Consider the following 13,940-nt stretch of genomic DNA (forward strand, 5'->3'; position numbering starts at 1 on the left):
TGCACCCACGAGGATTTGCCATCATGGGGATTCCACACAATGTATCCAGGATGCAGAACCTTCCCCCTGTGTGCCTCTATCCTAGGACATCCTAGATGCTTCCTACTGGACCCTGCAGCCATGCAGGGTAGAACATGAGAGAGAAAGACAGATAAAGGTCTTCCTTTCGTTGGTTCACTCCCCAAATGTCCGCAGCAGCTGGCGAGCCGCGCCAATCCGAAGTCAGGAGCCAGGTGCTTCTCCTGGTCTCCCATGGGGTGCAGGGCCCAAGCACCTGGGTCAAACTCCACCTCCTTCCCAGGCCATAGCAGAGACATGGCCTGGAAGAGGAGCACCCAGAACAGTAACTGGCGCACCAACCGGGACTAGAACCCGGTGTGCCGGTGCCACAGGTGGAGGATTAGCCTAGTGAGCCGTTGCACCGGCCTTCATCGTGATTTAAAGCCTCCGTCTTCTCCCGTGCTCTGTGAAGAAGGCCTCACTGCAGCTGTGCCTGGAACGCCTACCCCTCCAGGTGCGGGAGCCACAGGTAAACTGCCCTAATCAACTCCCCAGTTCTGCTTCTGGGACGAGTAGGTCACCCGGGGTAGAGCCCCCAGAAAGCAGGGGCTTTTCCATGCAGGCACAAAGCTCAGTAAAAGCTGTAGGCCACGGCTGGTTGTCCACAGGGGGTGGGACAACTGAGGACAGCCCTGGCTGGAGGGCGGGGAGACACGCGCAGTACAGGAACGCGTGCAGGGCTGCACCCAGGCCGGAGCCTGCAAGTGGGGGGGTCCTGGGGTAGAATAAGCTCTGCTGTGCAGACAGAAGACACAGGGAGCGTCCTTGTAGAGGACGGGAACAGGGGACACGCCCACGGTGCAGGGACCCCTCCGGGACCAGCTGGGCCAAGCCTCCGGCTGCGGAGGTCCAGAGGAGCGAAGCTTCAGGGACTGGGCTGGGTCGGAGTTGCTCCTCCCGCACAGCAGAGCTCAATCCGACCTCCACGGGCGGGCAGGCAGCCAGAGCTTCGTGAATGCCTCCGACTCGCGTGCTTCTCTTTTATTAGCCAACGCTTCAGAGGAGCATCCGCCTGTCCTCCCTCTTCAGCCATGCTTGGAAACCAGGAATGAATGATAGCGAATGAACGAATGACCAAGCCCTCCTCCTGCCAGACAGCGGAGGCCTACACCCCTGGTCCTCCCTCTCCACCGCGAGCCTCCCGAGAGGGCGCAGGCTCAGTGCTCGCAGGTCTGACTGTATCTCTCCTGCGGGGAGACGACTGCTTAGTGGGGCTCTATCCTGGGGTGGCCCACGCGGCCCTGTTTCCTGGGACTGCCTCAGTTTCCACACTGGAAGTCCTGGGTCTGAGAACCCCCAGCCCCAGGCACACCAAGAGTGTCGGTCACCCCATCACACTCCTTCTTCTCCCAGGCCTCGTGTGGTCCTGGTCCTCCCAGGAGAGGGGGCTCTGGTCTCGTCTAAAAATCAGCTCTCAGGTTTAGGACCCGGCCGGGGGAGGTCACTGACGGACACAGATCCACTAGGACTTGAGAGAGCTCTTTATTCTTTACACAGGACGAGGGGTCAGCATGGGCAGCCGGGCCTTGGTCCTAGTGGCTTGCAATGGTCTGGGAAAAGACAGAAGAGTGGAGTGAGGGTCACAGGTTCTGGAGTCCGTGGAACTGGGGCAGCTCCCAGCCCCCACTCACCCTCCGTGTGGCCCTGGGGGAGTGACTTGCCCTCTCTAATGGGAGTGGTGATCCCAGCACCCACCCTGTGGGGTCCTGATGAAACCATAACCAAGGCCCCACCCCAGTCCTGGGGCTCATCTACCCAGTCTATACGGTGCTCACTGCGGTCACCATGGACAACACTGACCCTCTCTGACCAGCCGTCCCCAGATGACACTAAGGGGCTCAGCTCCCCCTGGCTCTCCCAGCCTTCACCATTATCGCTCATTTCCCATCTCCCCCAGCAGGGGGCGCCGTGGCCCTCTGTGCTCTGTGACAAGTAAGGACCAGACCAGAGCACACACCTGAGAAGCCCTCCCTGAGTCAGGAGGTGCAAACTCCACCCAGAGCTTACAAATTCCTGGGGCCTCGCAGGGCAGAGCGCATCCCCCTGCCCTCTGCAATGTCCCAAGGCCCCTCCCCCACTGCCCTCCCGGGACCCCTGCAGCCCCTCCCAGGATCTGCCCCACCTCCCTGTGCCCCAGCCCCTCTCAGTACAGCCCCCACCCTGCAGCCCTCCCTGCTGTCCAGTCCTCACCCCACTAATCCAGTCAATGTAGGCCGACACCCGGGTGAACACCGTGGGCTTCTGGGGGGTGTCACAGCCTTCGATGGAGACAAAGCTGGCCACACCATAGACTTTCCAAACACCTTTTCCTATGCGGCAGTTGAGGGGTCCCCCGGAGTCACCCTGCAGCAGTCAGAGGGGACAGTGCTGAGCCGCGTCTGAGGGTCAGGAATGGATCCTGAACTTGGGGACTGCAAACCACACCCTCAGTGTTGACCTCTGAGCCTCAGGGCTCCTCTGTGCCGGGAGCAGGGTCTGTCCCACAGGAGCTGCCAGGGATGAGCTGGGACAGAGCTGACCTCAGCACCACACCTGCAGAGCGGAAGCCCCGGGAGACGCCGGCTCCCACTGCCGGTGCACAGTCACTCGTGGACGTGATGCTCACGCGTGCCTCTAACACAGGGGCTCGGGGTCCCTTCAGAACACGGCGTGGGTGACTTGGGAGGGCCTGGTGCCAGTGCCCCCTGCTGTGCCGCTGGGGCTGCCTGAGCCCCAGGAGGGATGGTGGCCGCCCCAGGTCAGGTGAGCCTGGGGCCAGGGCCAGGGTCAGGGCTACCTGCACATCGCTGACTTCCCCCACATCCTGCCTGGCCTGTACCTTCCCAGGAGGCAGCGGAAAAGACCCGTTCCCCACCCCACAGAGATGGGAGAGCAGCCCCAGGACCCTGCCCACTCAGAGCAGGTGTGGGCTGACTCACGTTGCAGCCAGCGACATTGGCACCGCCGGCGCACACCATGGTCTCCTTCACAGTGGAGCCCCACCAGTCCGAATCGGAGCAATGTTCGTAGTCCACCACGGGCAGCAGCCCCTGCTGTAGAACGTTTGAGACTGCCCCTCCAGCTGTGGGGACAGAGAGCAATGAGTGGGGGCTGGGGGCACGGTTACTTTCCCAGAGGTGGGACATTTGAGGCACACTGCTCTCCTGACCAGAAGGGCACTCTCCTCCCACCAATTCCAGGGCCCTGCATTATTTCTGCACCTCTGTATCCCTGGCCTTGGCCCCAGGCCCTGTCTCTCTCCCCCTGTCCCGGGCAGCACGTACTGGAGGTGGTGCCCCAGCCAGTGATGTAGCATTCCGTCCCGTGGGGCAGGATGTAGTCGCGGGGGGCAAGGCAGGCGGGCTGGACTTCCTCTGTCACCTCGGCGCTGCGTGACAGCTTGAGGAGGGCGATGTCATTGCTGTGGGAGGGAAGAGTCACCCAGAGCCTGGCGCTCCGACTGCACCAGGTCCCACCTTTGCCATTTGCTCCAGGGGTTCACTTCTGGGGCCCCCTGGGCTCCTTTGTCCCCAAATCCACTCTCAAGGCAGAGCAGACTCCAGAAAGCCCTGGCCCATTGGCCCCGCCAGCCCTTGGCCTTCATAGTTGTCCTTGTGTCCACCTGTGCCCCTCACACTGCAGCTGCATCAGGACACCCTGGGGGCTGTGAGCACAGTGTGGGGCAGCACTCTGCACAGGGCTTTAGCGGCTGCACCCACACAGCGCCTGGGTTCCCGCCCAGGCTCGGCTCCATTCCAGCCTCCTGCCCACGCGCACCGTGACTTAGCAGGTGATGGACAGGTGCTTGGATTTCAGCCACCACGTGGGAGAGACGAATAGAGTTCCAGCCTCGTGTGTTTGCTTAACCAGCCACGGCTGTAGCTGGCATTTGGAAAGGGAACCAGTAGAGAGATGGAAGATCTATCTCTTTCTCCCTCTTCCTCTCTCGCCCCCCTACTCCTGCTTTTCAGTAAATAAATTAGTAAAAAAATTTTAAAACCACACATATTTCAGGGCCCATCCGAGGCTTTCTGAGGACGTGCTCTGTCTGAGGCCCGGGGTCTGACTTTGTAACAGGGTCCCAGGGGAAGCTGGTGCCGCTGCCCCAAAGACCACACCTTGGATACCACGGCACTGCTGTCACTCGGGACATTTCGCCTGGGTCTCCCTGGTCTCCCTAGGCCTCAGGAGCCCCGCCACAACGGGCTTGGGTCTCCATCACGGTGGCCCCTCCCTCCTGCACTGTTCCCCAGGGTTCCGCCCCCTCCCGTGCTCCTCTCACAGAAAAGGCTGAGCCACCTGGACACACAGGTGAGCACACAGGTGAGGCTGAGCGGGGTGGGGGTGGGGGCTCCCCGCCCATCACCACCACCAGGAAGCCCTGCTGCAGGTCACCCTGTGACCAAGGGGAAGCTGAGGCCCAGGCAGGACCGTGACGCCCAGGCCACTCAGGGAGTGACTGCCGGGGCCTGACTCTCTGCCCAGTGCTCCTCCTTCGTCCCCAGGAGCTGTGCCGGATGGACCTGTGCTGACCACAGGAAACCTTGGACTTGGGGCAGGTGCCCCAGGTGTCCTAGGCTCCAGAGCCACAGAGCCCAGCAGCCGTGGGGGCTTCCTGTCTCTCCCTGGCCCTGGTGTCCCCTCTGCAGGGAGGGAGGTTGGTGCTGAGGGTCTCATTGTGTGGGGCCTTGGCCCGGGCTGCTCACCCTCCCTGCTGTCCCTGGAGTCCCCTAGGCGCAGCTGGGGTTCACGGAGGGATGAGCACAGGAGCCCGGGCCCCAGCTGGGAGCTCACTCACCCCTTGGACGCGTCGTAGTCTGGGTGCACAACGATCTTCTCCCCGGGGATGATCTGGTTTCCCCCTAAGTCAGTTATGTCGTGCCCGCCCAGCAGCACCCAGTAGGTCCCGTTGTAGCTGCCAGGGGGAGGGGAGGTCAGTCTGGGCCCACTTCCCATAGCCAGCAAGTGGCCCAGGCTGCCTGGGTCTCCCACAGGGACAGGGACCAGGGCAGGGCAGGGGACAGCAGGGGAACTCACGGGAAGCAGTGGCCGGCAGTCATAACCCAGTCAGGGTCGATGAGGGTCCCGCCACAGATGAAGTACAGGGCCCCGTCCTGCTCATACAGCACCATGGCCTGCAGACCCAGAAGGAAACCCGCTGAGAGGGCCAGGCCCACAGCCAGGGAGCTGTGCAGGTCTCTGGCTGCTCTCCTGCTGCGATGGCGGGGCTGAGTCCCTGCTGGAGAAACCACGTGGCCGACACGGCTGCGGCACCGCTCTCTGCCCCTCACAGAACACGCCGCTGACCCTGCCCACGGAACGTTCTGGGCTATGGAAATGTTCTCGGTCTTGCTTGCTGCCTGCAACACCAGCATCCCATACAGGTGCTAGTTCCTTTCCCAGCTGCTCCACATCTGATCACAAGTGCTTGGGCCTCTGCACCCATGTGGGAGATCCAGAAGAAACTCCTGCCCCCTGCCTTTGGCTTGATCTCATCCAGGCTGCTGGGGCCATTGGGGGAGTGAACTAGTGCGTGCAAGATTTCTCTCTCTGTGTCTCATGCTCTCTCTGTGTAACTCTGACTTGCAAATAAATAAATAAACCTTTTATTTATTTATGTTTCTTAAGAAGTGTTCTAATCCACACAGCACAGGATGCCTTGCCCACAGTGTTGCCTCCTGGGCCCTGGTGAAACTCCTCACTCCCTGCTGCTCCCGACCTTAGGGCCCTGTCCTGTGGTCCAAGGCTCTGGCAATCACTGCCCCAGACTCTGCCTCCCTGACACAGGGCCTGGCTTCCCTCTCTCGCTGCACCTCAGCCCTGCAGGCTGCACCACCCCCTGAGTGAAGCCTTCCCCTGGCCCCAAATTGAGTTTTCATTTGCAGACAGCCCAGTGAGGGCTTAGGTAGAACCTGAAGACCTGTACATGACGCAGAAGGTTCCAGGGTTCCCTGCCTTGGGACGCTGAAGTGGGGGCTGGAGAGGGAGCCCTGGGGTCAGAACTGGAGGCCTTGCAGTCAGACTCGGCGTCCGGAGCCCAGGGTGGGAATCAGTGCAGCTCGTGTTGCTCTCACCTGCCAGGGCCAGCTGTGGGGGTCTGCATCAGTGCCATTGACAACCCGGATGGACGGGCGGAAGGAAGGTTGGCCGGAGGCTGAGGCTGGACAGGAGAGGAGAGAACAGGCGTCACTTAGCCAGATGGACCCCAAGGGAAAAGGCTGTGCCACTGACAGGCTGTGTGACCCAGGCAAGTCACTGTCTCTCTCTGACCTCAGCAGCCACTGAGAACAGTGAGCACTGGGACTAGAGCAGGGGCTTCCAGAGCCCCAGGAGCCCCGGGATGGAGATAGAAACGCACCTCCGTGGACGGGAGGACGGGTGTGACTCTAACAGTGCCTGGTGACCACGAGCCTTCCCAAGGTGGTGGCTGCTGTCACAGAGTGGAGGCTGGCCTGGTGCTGTGTAATGACACTCCATGGGGCACCCATGGCCTGGCTTTGGGTTTTGGCTCCGCTGCCAACTCCAACTCCCTGCTCATGTGCGCCCAGCAGGCAGCAGTGGCAGCCCAAGGACTTGGCTCCCTGCCACCCACTGCCTACTGCCTACTGGTTTCACTTAGGAGTTTGGAGAGTGAACCAGAGGAAGGGAGAGCTTGGTCAGTCTGTCTCTCTCTACCTCTGAAATAAAATACATGAGTAAAAAAATTTTTTTAACAGAGTGGAGGCTTTGAAATAGAACTTCCTGGGTTCAGAACACAGCACGGCCCCTTGTTCTGGGATGAGCCGCTTTAATTTTTTTGAGTCAGTTTGCTGGTCAGTGAAATGGGGCCAATAATAGCACTGACCTCATGGAGCTGGACTGAACATTACATGATATCATCATATAAGGCAGATGTCTAAGAATTCTGCCTGGTGTTTAGTAAGCACTGCATAAATGTGATCTGTTCCCATGACTGTCAGTCAGGGGAGGCTGCTCAGAGGAGGTGGCCCTGAGCTGCAGAGAGAACAGGACGAGGCTGGGCCACAGGCCATGGAGCTGGGCGGGGGGAGAGTGATGGAGAACTGGAGCGTTCAGCAGAGTGGGAACTCCATCCCACGCAGCCTAAGCACAGAGCCAGGCTCTTCACCACCGGGCTGTGTTCACTGCCCCACCAAGGTCGCCCGCCCCAGCCCTGGGTGCTGCTCCCAGTCCTCCTGAGCTGCTCCATCCCCTGCTTCCCCTCCCCCTCCTCCCCAGCACCAAGCTAAGGCCCCCACTGTCGTGCCCCAGGTATGAGCTGAGACCACTCCTGTGGGAATGGGGCTGGGGACCACAGGACCCAGGGTGGGGAGCAGATCTCAGGGCTCCTGGCCCAGGCAGCACAGGGCACAGACGCAGGCTGGGTTCTTACCAAGGGCCACAAGCAGGAGGGCGCTCAGCAGCCGGAGCATCGTGAGATTGGAGATTATGGGAACCAGAGAGAGCCTGGGCTCTAATATAGGACAACCAGGTGGGGGGCAGAACAGGTGGTGGAACACCAGAACTCTCCCATGTTCAAGGTCATAGCCCCCACCCCCTACAGATGGAGGAGTGAGAACCAACGGAAAGACCCGGGTTTCCTGAAGCAGGTGGCTCCACAGGTGACACCAGGTGACCGATTGATAACAGGGCACCAGATTGCAAAGTTGGCGTCAGCACGAGCCACCTCTTTCGGGAAGGAACACGGAAGCTGGAACCCCTCAGCCTGGATTCCCAGCCTGCCCGTGCCACCTCCCAGCTCTGAGACCTTGGCCCCCGGCTTCTCTCCTCTGTGGCTCAGTTTTCCACCTGTTACCCGGGGTCGGTATTCGTGTCCACCTCAAGGACGAGCTCTGCTTGAGCACCTGCCGTACGCAGAGCAGGCCCTGCTCTGGGGCTGCGGCTGACACAGCGCTGGCCTCCTCCTTCTGCAGGCCGGGTGCCGCGGGGGAGACAATCTCAGATCAACCGAGATCTGCAAAGGCTGTGGGCACCCATGAGGGCGGGGCCGTGGAGCAGAGGAAGCGTGGGAGCTGGTGGGAGTGGGTGGTCATTCAGAGGGAGGCGAGGGAGAGCGCCCTAGGGCTGGAGGTTCAGGATTTGGTTGTGTCCTACAGGAGAGGCAGAGCCCGCTATGGGAGGGGCAGGTGTTTGGCATAGTAAAGGTGCCACTTGCAACAAGCCCGCTCCAAACGGGAGTGCCTGGGTGTGGGCCCAACTCTGATCCTGATCCAGCTTCCTGCTAACGCACACCTTAGCAGCCAGCAGACCATGGCTGGAGGGCTTGGGTCCCTGCCACCCACAGACTCCTACTGAGTTCCAGGCTCGGGCTTTTGGTCTGGCTCCGTCCCAGCTGTAGCCGACATCGAACTGCTTCACTAAACCTCCACACACACACATTTTATTTTATTTTATTTTATTTATTTATTTTTTTTTTTGACAGGCAGAGTGGACAGTGAGAGAGAGAGAGAGACAGAGAGAAAGGTCTTCCTTTTGCCGTTGGTTCACCCTCTAATGGCCGCCGCGGTAGCGCGTTGCGGCCGGCGCACCGCGCCGTTCCGATAGCAGGAGCCAGGTGCTACTCCTGGTTCCCATGGGGTGCAGGGCCCAAGCACTTGGGCCATCCTCCACTGCACTCCCGGGCCACAGCAGAGAGCTGGCCTGGAAGAGGGGCAACCGGGACAGGATCGGTGCCCCGACCGGGACTAGAACCCGGTGTGCCGGCGCCGCAAGGCGGAGGATTAGCCTGTTGAGCCACGGCGCCGGCCCACACACACATTTTAAATTGAAATGCATAGGCACAGAGAGAGAGAGAGGGAGAGAGCACAAATCCCATCCACTGTTGCGTAAGCAAACTCCCACATGACCAAGGCTGGGATGTGGCCATAGCAAGCATGCAGGAACCCAAGCCAGCTCTCCCACAAGGGTGGCAGGAACCCAATCATTTGAGCCATCGCCCCTGCCACCCAGGGTCTCCTGCCTGGCCAGGGGCTAGTGAGGATCCAGAACTGAGATTCAAACCAGGAACTCAATGTCGTGTCTGCTGGGATAAACACCCCCACTCACACAACTTCCTGTTGAAAGAATTCAAACAACGCAACGTGGAGATGTATTTTCTGGACCACAGACAGGTGGGCAGCGCAGTGTGAAGGGAGACAGAGAGGGAGGCCCTGCGGCGGCCAGCCCTGGGGCTGCTGGGCCACGGTTGCCCAGCGGTCGCCGTCAGAATGGCGGGCACAGCCCCCGTGAATTCTCCCCCTGGCCCCGCACACACCGTCCTGATGGAGCGCAGACAGCTGGGCCTCCTGCAGGGAGACTCTGAGGCCTCACTGCCCTGGTTTGGCAAACCCCACGAAGGTCGGAGACGGCAGTGTGGCTGGGGGGTGATGGCAGGGGCTGTGTTTTCACCTGCAGAAGCCACGCTCACGGCAGGAGACCTCAGCACCAGTTCCCCAATGAAATCAAGCCCCGGGGGAGATTCCAGAAAAGATGTGTAATGTGGCAGGTGTTACTCTGCTGGTATTTGAACGCTAAGGTAAAGGAACTGGCGGTTATGCCTGACTGCTGTAGCCAGAGGGGGGTGGGGACAATTGGCTAAATAAGAGGAATTCCGTCACAGCAGTAGAACTCCTGGTGGAACCTGCCGTCCCTGCACACCGGTTCTCCAGTGTGAGATGCAAGCAGCCAAAGCAACTGACCCTCTGCACCAAGGCCACGGTGTGCGCTCTAAGCACAAGGAGACAGCCCTGGGCTTCAGCCCGGGAGATGATGGTGGGGAAAGTAAGCCAAGAAGGAGCTGGGGTCTCATTTACATTTTCCAAACTCTCTTCCTGGGCACTGCAGGGAGGTTGGGAGGGGTGATAGTGTGAGGAGCAGCTGAGTTTGGCCACCTGGGCAGAGCCTGGGTCTATGTGGGATGGGGGAGGGAGGGGCGTGGCCTGGGATGGTGGAGGTGGACCTGCAGGACCAGGTGGGTCAGAGTGGATCTGCAGCTGGAACAACACGTGAGGCCGTCCCTTGCCGTGGGAAGTGGGTGCCTGGCCCGAGTGCAGTGAGCGTGATTCCGATGGATTCATAGATCAGACTCGGCTCCTCCCTGGCTGCTGCTGGGCACAGTGCCCGGCCCGGGCTGGAGGAGCTCGGGGCCTGGTTGTGAACGAGGCAGGCAGCCGCTGACACCTCCCTGGGAGACCCCCGCCCTCCCCACCCTGCTCTGAGTGCCAGGCTCCTTCCCGCCGGTGTCCCTGGCCCTGCACAGCCTTCCCTGGGCTCCTCTGTGTCACAGGCCAGAAGGAGGACAATGCTTAGGGCCACTAGGGGCCCCCAGTGGTGGAAGATCAGGCGTGGGCTGGACAGCAATGTCTGTCCCTCAAAACACAGGTCTGCCCGGGCCGAGGACAGCGTGTGGTCACAGGCACAGAGTATGGAAACCTTCACACAGTGATGACGCAGCCCTGCCCTTCCTGGCCCCATTCCCTCTGGGCCTGGGCGGGTTTATTTGCTCAGCTTTGTACCCAGAGACCTTCCCCAGGCCCTGTGCTGAGGAAGAAGGGGCGGGGCCCAGGATGGGCATCCCGAGGAGATGGGCAGGTCAGACAATGGCCGAGCCCACTGTGAAACATCTGGGTCAGACAGGGTCCCAAAGACCTCATGATCCAAGGGGACTTGTGGGGAGCTCCGTCCCAGAAAACCCAGTGCTGACAGGGGTCACCCACGATCACAGGGGAGCTCGACCCCCCAACTCCAATCAAGATGTCGCCTGTCCTTACCCACGTGGCCTCCGGCAGTCCCAGTGGGTCCTGGCCCTCTGCTTGGGCTCAAGGCAGAAGGACCTTCGGAAGCCACAGTCCCAGCTCAGTCCCTCTCGGGTTGGCCTCCTCTTCAAGGCCTTGTGGGCAGACACTCAGCTGTGCCACTGTCCAACCCTATGGGGGCACTGCTGGTGGAAGACCCTCTTCCCTGCTCCTATTCTGTGGCCCTGCCAACACACACTCACTCAGCCAAGAGTTACTGAACACCTCCGAGATCCCGGGCACACTCTGGTCCCTGCCGGCATTCCACGGAGAAGACAGGCCAGGACGTCTCCCCTGGGAGCTCACAGCCCCGCGGGCGCAGCAGCAGTGGTACAGGGCATCCTCCAGCTGCCTGCCCCCTCTGCCCTGGTGCTCCCCCTGCTGACTGGTTTGGTTCTGTCAATGCAGGAACTGATGGAGGGACCGAGTGGACGTGAGAAACGTGCGAGCTCACCAGCCTGACACATGGCAGCTCTGCATGGCTGGCACCTGGTGGGCTCAATGCACACCGCCCCCGCCCCCCCCCCCACACACACCCGCACCAGCACTGTGCACTGCACGGCTTGGCCACATCTGGCTCTCCATCTGTCCTTCCCAAGGAACCTGTCCTTGGAGAGGGCTGTATGTGTAGAGCTTTGGCCACAGAAACAGATGACCACATTCACACAGCCACACGCGCTACAGCTTTTCTCTGCGAGCTGGAAGGAGCGTCAGCCACTGGTTGGTTAGTTCAGCTGCTCGGCGCCGTCACCACCAAGCCGGCCTCTTGCCACCCCTGGGTCCTTTGGGCCTTGGTGTGCTGGCCTCTCTCCGGGCTGCTGACTTCACTGACCTGGGAGTGGACTGTGTGACTGGTTGGTGACCAGGAAGAAGGACAGCAGGGAGTTAGACCAGGAGGGAAAGGCACCAGGACAGGGTGGGTCACGGACAAAGGGCCTCACTCGCCTGCCTCGGAGATGCCCCATCCCAGTGTGAGAGCTGCTGCTCACCTTCCCACACTTTCCCCCGAGCACCTGCCGTGCTCAGATGAGGCTCGTGCCTTGCGCCTCTCCCCTTGCCCAGAACACAGTGCACAAGCTCATACCCAGAACTCACACCCTGGCACCTGCGTGTACACACTCCACACATCCCCTCCCCCACATGAGGCACATCCACATTACCCCCACTGTCCATTCCTCCCCCCATAAAGCAAATTTTTCTCTCCCTTCTGCCTACTGTGGCCTTGAGACTGGGGTCTGGAAAAGGCCAGGACGTTAAAAGTGTCTGACAAGAACCCCAAACTCTAAGATCCTAAATGGAATTGCCAACCTAATTTGCAGTGCTAGAGCCGAGGGGCAGTCCCCGTGGCCCCTTCCCGCAGACCTGGGACTCTCAGCCCCTGATGTAATCTCCATGGTGGTCACTTCAGGCTCTCTCTGGGTGGAAGGACAAGTGTCAGAGGCTCCACCCCCTCCATAGGGGTGGAGCTCAGTGGGGCGGATGCACTCACCGCCAATTCCAGGCAATGCATCTCCCAGACTCCAGTGTCCTGGCCCGGAGGTGGATCTTGGTTCTTGTTAGATGAATGAATGATATATGAATGGATGGTGGACTGATGAGTTGATGAGTAAGTGGGTGGATGGATGGATGGGTGAGGAACGGGGGAATAGAGAGTGGAGAGCCCAACAGAAAGACGGAGGGCAGGCATTGGCACATCAGTTACGATGCCACCCAGGGCACCAGCGTCCAGTAGCAGAGTTCCTGGTTCACGTCCTGCCTCCTCTGCTCCAGACCCACTTCCTGCGGCCGTGTGTCTGGGAGATGCAGGTGACGGCCCCCGTCTTTGGGTCCCTGTCACCACGTGGGATGAAATTCTGGGCTCCTGGCTGCAGCCTGGCCCTGCCTTGGCAGTCGTGGGTGTTTGGTGAGTGAGCCAGCAGAGGGAAGCGCTCTCTGCCTTCAGGTAAGTGAAAACAAACTTTACATCTTTTGAAAGATGAAGGAAAAAAGAGGGGAGGTAGGGAGAAAGATGGGCCGCAGGCAGATGGGGGGAGGGGAGTTGAGAAGAGGAGGCCAGGAAGCCCCAGGGCGGGGCCAGGAAGTGGCCTGCAGGTGAAGCAGAGACAGAGCCGCATCTGCCAGCAGAAGTGCCCAACTCCGCAGGCCTCCTCCTGCCCGGCCTCCCCTGCTGCCTGCTGCCGGCTCCCAGTATTCCTGGGCCCTTGGGACCGGCACCTCCATCAGGCAGGGTGGACAGTGAGAGAGAGAGACAGAGAGAAAGGTCTTCCTTTTGCCGTTGGTTCACACTCCAATGGCCGCCACGGCCGGCGCACCGCACTGATCCGAAGGCAGGAGCCAGGTGCCTCTCCTGGTCTCCCATGAGGTACAGGGCCCAAGCACTTGGGCCATCCTCCTCTGAACTCCAAGGCCACAGCAGAGAGCTGGCCTGGAAGAGGGGCAACCGGGACAGAATCCGGTGCCCCGACCCAGGCTAGAACCCGGTGTGCCGGCGCCACAAGGCGGAGGATTAGCGTGTTGAGCCACGGCGCCGGTCCTTCTTGCCTTTTTGCTCCCACATCTCAGTAGGTGCTACGGGGGCCCCTCTGCTGTGAGTTCAATGCAGGTGATGGAATCAGAGCCGGGTTTTGTTTGAATTCCGGCTCCACAGAACAGTTGAGGCCCTGGCAGGTGACCTAACCTCTCTGCCTCAGTTAACACAAGTGGGGTAGCACCAGGCCCTCCCTTGCACAGGTTGTGTGAGAATTCAAGCAGAGTAAGCACTTAGCCCAGGACTTGCCCACAGGGTTCACAGAGCTGAGGGGCAATGGGATCCAGAAACTCCCACGCTCACCTGGTCTAGCCCACGGTCAAGTTGCTCACCCCAAATCGGAATCAGAACTTGTGGATCTTGGGAACGGTGCGCGCCACTGCTCCGCGAGGCCCTCTCCGTGTAACGCTGCTCGGCGCTTCACTCACGCCCTGACAGGGACTGCAACATCAGCACAGCTTGAAATAATGAAACAGAATCTGAAACTTAACACGTGTAGCACAGGAGAACGAGTGGATCCTGGTGCACCTGTAGAATGAAACACCCGCGACAACGATAGAACCTGAGCTGCATGGATCAGCACA

At 60.4% G+C, this 13,940-nt stretch overlaps 1 protein-coding gene across 1 annotated transcript; it reads right to left on the reverse strand.

Moving 5' to 3' along the window:
* Nucleotides 1-1,592: 1,592 nt before the first annotated feature.
* LOC133759030 (chymotrypsin-like elastase family member 3B) lies at nt 1,593-7,469 on the reverse strand. Its single transcript, XM_062190044.1, has 8 exons — nt 7,430-7,469; nt 6,114-6,199; nt 5,077-5,174; nt 4,838-4,954; nt 3,324-3,460; nt 2,979-3,121; nt 2,251-2,403; nt 1,593-1,610 (listed from the first exon to the last, which is right to left on the reverse strand). Exons 1-8 carry the CDS (start codon nt 7,467-7,469, stop codon nt 1,593-1,595), a joined length of 792 nt encoding a protein of 263 aa, XP_062046028.1.
* Nucleotides 7,470-13,940: the final 6,471 nt, after the last annotated feature.

The sequence above is a fragment of the Lepus europaeus genome, chromosome 5 (assembly GCF_033115175.1).
Source record: "Lepus europaeus isolate LE1 chromosome 5, mLepTim1.pri, whole genome shotgun sequence".
In the NCBI taxonomy this organism is placed as follows: domain Eukaryota; kingdom Metazoa; phylum Chordata; class Mammalia; order Lagomorpha; family Leporidae; genus Lepus; species Lepus europaeus.